Source organism: Oryx dammah, unplaced genomic scaffold (assembly GCF_014754425.2).
Source record: "Oryx dammah isolate SB20612 unplaced genomic scaffold, SCBI_Odam_1.1 HiC_scaffold_17, whole genome shotgun sequence".
NCBI classification, from domain to species: domain Eukaryota; kingdom Metazoa; phylum Chordata; class Mammalia; order Artiodactyla; family Bovidae; genus Oryx; species Oryx dammah.
Genome location: NW_024070201.1, coordinates 43,971,997 through 43,980,765, shown reverse-complemented (window position 1 = coordinate 43,980,765; position 8,769 = coordinate 43,971,997). Strand labels below are relative to the sequence as shown.

Sequence of the window (8,769 nt, the reverse complement as noted above, 5' to 3'; positions counted from 1 at the left end):
CAGGTGTTTTAAAGTAAATGGTGGATAAATAAGAGAATAAAATTGAGACCGCCAGAGAGTGAAGTTGAATCATTCTTTTTTATGTAAAAAGCAAAGAAACAAAAAATCAAAACATCATCTACAACATCATAGTTACAGACCGGGCAGAGGAAGTAAACACTATGAATGGCTCCAAGGAATAACCAAAGAAATTCAGGAACAGCTAAAGAAAACTGGAAATGTGTAGGAAGAAAGCATAAAACAAGTGAACAGTCATATTTCCTTCAACAGGAACAGTGCCCAGAGGACATGGAGGTTGGGAACCACACCAGCGTGACAGAGTTCATCCTTTTGGGGTTAACAGAGGATCCTACACTTCGTGCTCTCTTCTTTGTGGTCTTTCTAGGCATTTACGTAGTCACCTTAATAGGCAATATTAGCATAATCACTTTAATAAGAAACTGCTCCCACCTTCACACCCCCATGTACTTCTTCCTCAGTCACTTGGCTTTTGTAGACATCGGGTTTTCCACATCCATCACACCTATGATGATTATAGGACTTCTGAAATATAGATTGGCCCTTCCGGTTGCTGGCTGTGAAGCCCAGCTTTGTTCTGGGGTCACATTTGGGACAGCTGAGTGCTTCCTGCTGGCTGCCATGGCCTATGACCGCTATGTGGCCATCTGCTTGCCCCTGCTCTACTCCACCCACATGTCCCCCAGAGTCTGTGTTCTCTTGGTTGGGGCTTCCTATGTGGGTGGGTGTGTGAATGCTTGCACATTTGCTAGCTGCTTACTGACTCTGTCTTTCTGTGGGCCGAATCAGGTAGACCACTTTTTCTGTGACTTCTCCCCTCTGTTGAAACTTTCCTGCTCAGATGTCTCCACTGTTGAAATTATCCCTTCCATCTCTTCTGGCTCCATCCTTGTGGTCACAGTGTCTGTCATCGCTCTCTCTTACATCTGCATCCTCAGCACCATCCTGAAGATGCGCTCCACTGACGGGAGACGCAAGGCCTTCTCCACCTGCACCGCTCACCTCACCGCGGTCACTCTCTACTATGGAACGATTACCTTCATTTATGTGATGCCCAAATCCAGCTACTCAACTGAGCAGAACAGAGTGCTGTCTCTGTTCTACACAGTGTTGATCCCCATGTTGAACCCTCTCATCTACAGTCTGAGGAACAGAGATGTAAAGGAGGCCCTGAGAAAGGCAATGGTCAGAATATATTCTTAGGATCCATTCTTAACATTTCAGATGACCTATAAATTTTTGTTTACCGGTAGCATACCAATTGCTTAAATTGAAAACACAGTAATTCTTCTTTAAAATTTTATTGAAGCATAGTTGATTTATAATGTGTTAACCTCTGATGTGCAGCAGAGAGACTCACAGATACATATATATATATATTCTTTCTCATATTCTTTTCCATTATGGTTTATCACAGGATATTGAATATAGTTCCCTGGGCTATACAGTAGGACCTTGTTTTTTATTGGTCCTATTTTTACTAGTTTGCATCTGCTTGCTAATCCCAAACTCCCAATCCTTCCCTCTCCCACCCCCCATCCCCTTGGCTAGCATACATCTGTTCTCTATGCCTGTGAGTCTATTTTTGTTTCATAAATACATTCATTTATGTCATATTTTAGATTCCACATATAACTGATCTATTTGGTACATACACTACATCATTATCCATTCATCTGTCAGTGGACATTTACGTTGTTGTCTTGGCTATTGTAAACAGTGCTGCTATGAATATAGGGGTGCATTATTTTATTGAATTATAGTTTTGTCTGGGTGTATTCCCAGGAGTGGGGTTGATGCATCATATGGCAACCTCCATACTGAGGAGGTTTTCAGAGGAACCTCCATACTGTTTTTCATAATGGCTGTATGCAAAACATTATCACTTCTAGCTCTCGATTTTATATACTTATAAACCAACTGGGAGACACCTTAAAATCAGGAAAATGATAGTAATAATTATTACTATTATGTATTAACACCTGTAGCTACCTTGGATTTTTCTTTATCTCTCAAACAAAAATTTGTACTTACAATGTTCCAGGCCCTATTTTAAGCACACTGGGATACTAACTGGTTGACTTCTCATAAAAATCCTATGAAATAGTACTATTATTTCTATTTTACAAATGAATCCTCTGGGGCACAGAGACGTCACATAGATTGCTCAAAATCATGCAGCTAGGAAACTGTAGGACCACTGTCTGAATCCGGAAAACCTGGCTACAAAACCACTATGCTTCTCCATTTAATATTCATAGTAATCTCATGATACCGATGTTATAAATTTACCTCAATTTACAGATGAGAGTATCGAGTGCTAGAAAGTACCAATAGTTTCTCTGGAGAGATATGAACTCAATTGTTCTAAATCTAACAGCATCAAGTCCTCTGATTCCATGCCCTTGACCAAATCTATGAGCCACAGTCAGTCCAAAAACTTCAGCACTGTTATTGATCTAAAGGATCTGAGCAGGATCAGCAAGCCTAACCTATTCCTTTGCTTCAGTCTTCTGAACAAGCTCTACCCTCAAGAAGATCTAGATTTTGAAGCCTACAAAACAAGGAGAAGAATGTGAAGACTGTATTGATCTCTATCTACCTATACAAAATAAGGTCTGGATACCACAATCACATGATATGACTGGAAGTCCATCCCTATTTAAACACATTAAAAGCAAATACTTCCATTTCACACAATGTAGTCTTCCTTATATATAGGAATTTTAAAGGGTATCTTAAATTCTAAGCATTGCAATTAATATGTAAACAACAATCATAGTTCCATAGTCTAGATTTATAGAGAGATTAGAATCTAATTAAAAGCTAAAAATATTGTCAAAGATTGTACTAACGTTATTTCTTGCATAATAATGCACCCTTCTAAACATCACCACTGGAAAGGGTGAGGAGAGATTTTTCTGGAATATAGGAACTCTCAACAGAAGCAAATATGAGGCAACTCTTTAAAGCATCTGAAAGCAACACTTAGATCTTAAGTCCTTGTCTCAGCATAATGGAGTGAGAGAAGTAAGACCTGGAAAACATAATTGAAAAATTAACAAATGGAAGATGTTTGTAATATACTGCTATATATTATCTATATAAAACAAATATTAAAGGCCACAGAGATCATTTAAAACACATGACATTATTAAATGATGGGCAATGGGACCCATTATTCTCCACTCACAGCACACCTTATAAAAATGTGTGGTGTTTTTGCCTTCCATACCAACCAATTGGAAAATAATATATAGTCTAAATATCCAGATACCAACTTGCTGCTCTATTCTTTCATTCAGTTGTGAATTCTAACTGCCTGGAGGAGGTGTCAGACTTCACAGATTTACGGCTCAGTTCCAAAACTCTGCCCTCCCTTCAGACACCAACTGCAAGCAATGGGTCTCCAGGGTATCCACACTTCTGTCCAACTTGGCTACAAAGTCAGGGAGTCCCACAACCCTCTTACAGGGTTGATCATTTGCTGGGATGGTCTACAAAACTCTTGAACACATTTGCTTACATTTTTCCAGTGTATTATAACAGATATTATAAAGGAATAATAATGTCTTTATTAAGACAATTAAAACGTAACTGCCACATGGAGAGACACGATGCACTGGGTCTGAAAGGAGGGAGCAGAGCAGGAGCTTCCATCACCAAGAAGTTGGATTATATAGCCCTTCCAGCAAGTGGATCTGTTCAACAACTTAAAAGCTTTCCACCAGATAGTTTAGTATTTTATGGAGGGTATGTAATCAATCTCCAGCCTCTCCATTCTCACTGCAGAAATGGGTGTAAAATTCCAAGCTTTTCATCATGGTTTGATATGATGACCAGCTCTCATCCAGAAGTTATACAGAATCCCACCAAGGGGGATTCCAATAAAAGACACCCACCCAGAAATTCAAAGGGGTTTAGCAGCCCTATGTCAGGAACCAGGGTTAAGGAACAAATATTTGAACAAAAGATGCTTCTAACACCATTGTCATTCAGAAAATTACAGGAGTTTCAAGCCTTAAGTTAGGATCTGGGGGCACAGACCAAAGGTTTATTTATATTATGTCACTGTTCACCCCATGGTTTGTGGCTATGGACCCTTCACACCAAATGACCAAAAAAGAATGAAATTCAATTCAGTTCAGTTGCTCAGTCATGTCCAATTTTTGTGACCCCAAGGAGTGCAGCATGCCAGGCTTCCCAGTCCATCCCCATCTCCTGGAGCCTGCTCAAACTAATGTGCATTGAGTTAGTGATGCCATCCAACCATCTCATCCTCTGTCATCCCCTTCTCCTCCAGCCTTCAAACTTTCCCAGCATCAGGGTCTTTTCCAATGAGTCAGTTCTTCGCATCACGTGGCCAAAGTATTGGAGCTTCAGCTTCAGCACCAGTCCTTCCAATAAATATTCGGGACTGATCTCCTTTAGGATAGACTGGTTGGATCTCCTTGCAGTCCAAGGGACTCTCAAGAGTCTTCTCCACTACAGCTCAAAAGCATCAATTATTCAACCTCAGCTTTATTTATGGTCCAACTTACACATCCATACATGACTATTGGAAAAATCAAAGCTTTGCCTAGATGGACCTTTGTTGGCAAAGTAATGTCTCTGCTTTTTAATAGGCTGTCTAGGTTGGTCATAGCTTTTCTTCCAAGAAGCAAGCATGTTTTAATTTCATTGCTGCAGTTACCATCTGCAGTGATTTTGGAGCCCCCCAAAATAAAGTCTCTCACTGTTTCCATTTTTTCCCCATCTATTTGCCATGAAATGTCAGGACCAAATGCCAAGATCTTAGTTTTTTGAGGGTTGAGTTTTAAGTCAAGTTTTTAACTTTCCTCTTTCATTTTCATCAAGTTCATTTAGTTCCTCTTCATTTTCTGCCATAAGGGTGTTTGTGGAGTGGCCACAGGACTGGAATTTCTCCTGGCAATCTTGATTCCAGCTCGTGCTTCATCCAACCCGGGATTTCACATGTACTCTGCATATAAGTTAAATAAGCAGGGTGACAATATACAGTCTTGATGTATTCCTTTCCCAGCTTGGACCAGTCCATTGTTCCATGTCTGATTCTAACTGTTGCTTCTTGACCTGCATACAGATTTTTCAGGAGGCAGGTCAGGTGGTCTGGTATTGCCATCTCTTGAAGAATGTTCCACAGTTTGTTGTGATCCACACAGTCAAAGCCTTTGGCATAGTCAATAAAGCAGAGGTAGATGTTTCTCTGGAACACTCTCACTTTTTTGATGATCCAACACATTTGGCAATTTGATCTCCAGTTCCTCTGCCTTTTCTAAATCCAGCATGAACATCTGGAAGTTCATGGTTCATGTACTGTTGAAGCCTTACTTGGAGAATTTTTAGCATTAGTTTGCTAGCATGTGAGATGAGTGCGATTGTGCAGTAGTTGGAACATTCTTTAGCATTGCCTTTCTTAGGGATTGGAATGAAAACTGACCTTTTCCAGTCCTGTGGCCACTCCACAATAGCCAAGATTGAAAACAAACTGACTATCAACAGAGAAGTAGAGCTAAGAAGAACTTGAAATTGATTCTTAACACAGTCAAAAGGGAAGTAAATTAAAATAGAAGACTTAATGCTATGCACATATTAGAATAGCTTATCTTTTTTAAGTGACAATATCAATCTGGGTAAGGACCCAGAGTAACTAGAACTGAAATACAAAGTGGGTAGGAATGTGAAATGGTACAGCCATTTTGAAAAAAACAAGTTTTGCAGTATCTTAAAAACATACACTAACCATAACACTCAGCAATTACAATACTAAGGTTTTGTCAAAGAGAAATGAAAACACATGTCCACACAGAGACCTATATGGAGGTATTTCAGAAGCTTTACTCGTAATTGCCAAAAACCAGAAAATCCTCAAATATGCATCACTGACTAAACAGGTATAGGTTCTGCTTTCATGTAGTGAATATGTTTGAGAGGATTATAACACAATCCAGACTATCTATAACCTGTCATTCACAATATTCATGACATCATTCAAAACTGCTAAGAAATTAAAAAAAAAAAAAAAAAAAAGCTGGGAAAGCGGAAATATATGGCCTGTACTCAAGATAAAGGGTTGGAAACTAACCTCAAGGAAGACTGAGAACAAAAATATAAGCTTCCATCTCAGGAAGCTTATAAAGGAACAACAATAAATAAGAAAAAAGCATACGGAATTCCCTAGTGGTTAGGATGTGTGCTGCCGCTGCAGGGAGCACAGTTTCAACCTCTGGTGGTGGAAGTAAGATCCACAAGCCACACAGCATGGGCAAAAACTATATGTGCATATATGAGTAATAAACAACTCAACGAAATCAAAGAAAAAGAAAAATGTTCCATAGAGAAAATAAATTTGCAGTTTCATTCATTGAAAAACCCATAGGAGTACTAATCGAGGAAAAGCCAAAATTTTTAACTATCTAAATAACACATGAAAAAGGGGGCATAATTACACATTCTATATATATTAAGATGGTTAAAAACAGATATTATGAACAGTTTACATTAATAGATTTAGTAAATAATGAAAAGTAAATATTTTCTAGAAAAATACAATGAGAAAAAGTCTGAAAAAGAAAAACAAATATGTCTTTCTTCAGGTTGGGAGGACAGACATAGAATAATCTAGCAATAAATTTAGTCAGAAACACTGTTTCTTCAACTTTTATGCAGCCTATTTAACAATGTCATAATGATCTAATTTTTCAGTAATCAACAATATACCCAAACCTGAAATGCTCTTCCTACCTAATGCAAGAGGCACTCAGTCGCTAAATTGCCAGGATTTCATGACAGCACTCAATTTCAGATTAGTCCCTCCTCTTACTCCCACCACAGAATCAGGAACCTGTTCAGAACTGAACCCCAGAGCACTTAACCCCTCCTCGTTATCCTTCACTAAGAATCCAGATCTTTCAAAAGGCACGTGCTTTCTGTCAACTGTCAGGAGACACGTGGTAGTTACTGAGAGAGTCCTCCCTTTCTACACTGACTCGGTAAACTTAATTTTGTTGGACTATACATTTATTTCCAGTGACCTTTGACTGGCTAAGCTTAAACACAGTAAGTTCACATGCTTAGATTTAACTTGTGGAACAAAAATGAAAATTAGTGGAATTTAGGATAAGAATATGGTAGGCTTCATAAGGAGACTATGGATAAACGAAAGTAATTGAAATCAAGAAAGTAGAAGAAATTTGAAGTCAAGTTGTCAGTTGAAATATTCAAATGATTGGAAGTCGCCTTCACTCATGACAAAGATAGAGATGGAAAAGAAAATGATCATGCAGGCGTTAAAGTCTTCAGGGGATGAGGAAAACAGGGAGATCAATAACAGATAGGAGGTCCCATAGCTGGAATGTCATGACTCTCAAAGGAGGAAGTAGTTGGGATTGAGAATAAAATAGAACAATTTGCAAAAGGGAACAGGGTTCTTCCCAAATCTGGCGAGTGTGACCTATAACAGTCAACACTTCTAGGCACTACGTTCGATTGGTCACATATTTGAGACACATCAATAACTTCAGGTAACTTTTCCAGATAATTATATGCTATCCCTTTGAAATCTCATGAATAGACTATAAAATATGAATTATTAACCCCATTTTATAAATCATAAAATTGAGTCTCAAAGAAATAAAACAATTTTAAAGAATTCATACACCTCACCCTGAACCCAGGATTGTGTGCACTCAGTTGCTCAGTCATGTTGGACTTTTTGTGACCCCATGGACTGTAGTCCGCCAGGCTCTTCTGTCCATGGGGATTCTCCAGGCAATAATACTGCAGAGGGTTGCCATGCCCTCCTTCAGAGGATCTTCCCAACCCAGGGATCAAACCCAGGTCTCCTGCATTGCAGGTGGATTCTTTATCATCTGAGGCACCAAGGAAGTCCAGGACTCCTGTATACAAAAGCCACACGTAGTATTTCTCAAGCTATTTAAACAAAGGATCAGTTTTTACCAAGCATCCACAAGTCAGTACTTTTTAGGAAAACAGTAAAATGAGGACAATTGAAAAAAAATAAAAGCTAAATTACAAAAGTATAAACCCATATTAAAAATCACTAAAGCCAGCACCATTAAAATTACTTTCTAAAATTTTTATAAAGAATATAAATGGTTCCCAACAACTCCTGTTCTTATTGGGTCCTGGACTGACAATAAGTAGTTTGCCAACCAGCACCAGCCCAAGGACTATAAATACACTTTGAGTAATAGTGGACTGTGCTTTGTTCTGCTTACTTTCTCCTCACATACTCATATTACTCCAGAACCTTCCCCACTACCTGATGTTCTCAACTAAAGGAACTTTTTTGCCTACAGAGAGGAAATTAGAGCCCTGATAACACTGACTCTGGTCCCCATCTCTCACCAAATTTCTATTTCAAACTTGGTTTATTCTCCAAGTTTCTGAACAAAACTTCCACCAGGATCCTCAGAGATATACTTTTTGTTAGGAACTGGACCTTCCACTTATGCCACTTTAATGAGATACCTGGCTCCATGAGTCATTTCTGGAGAACAATCCCAGGAATTTATCTCAAAGGGACAAGCAACAACAGTCCTAGGGGATTCTATTAGAGCCTTCCTTTCTCTCCCAACACACAAAAAAGACACTCATCCTCACAGAATGTATGTAAGTAACTATGTTCCTTAATGGAGGAGAGCATTCAGTGGTTAACATTGTCAGACAGTCACACAACTACTATACAAGTAAGTGGAAAACATCTGCTTC

The 8,769-nt window shown here is 38.8% G+C and overlaps 1 protein-coding gene across 1 annotated transcript; it reads left to right on the top strand.

Annotated features, from left to right (window-relative positions):
• The first annotated feature begins 288 nt into the window (after positions 1-288).
• On the top strand, positions 289-1,221 carry LOC120876508 (olfactory receptor 491-like). Its single transcript, XM_040258454.1, has one exon. The coding sequence runs from the start codon at positions 289-291 to the stop codon at positions 1,219-1,221; it is 933 nt and encodes a 310-aa protein (XP_040114388.1).
• Positions 1,222-8,769: the final 7,548 nt, after the last annotated feature.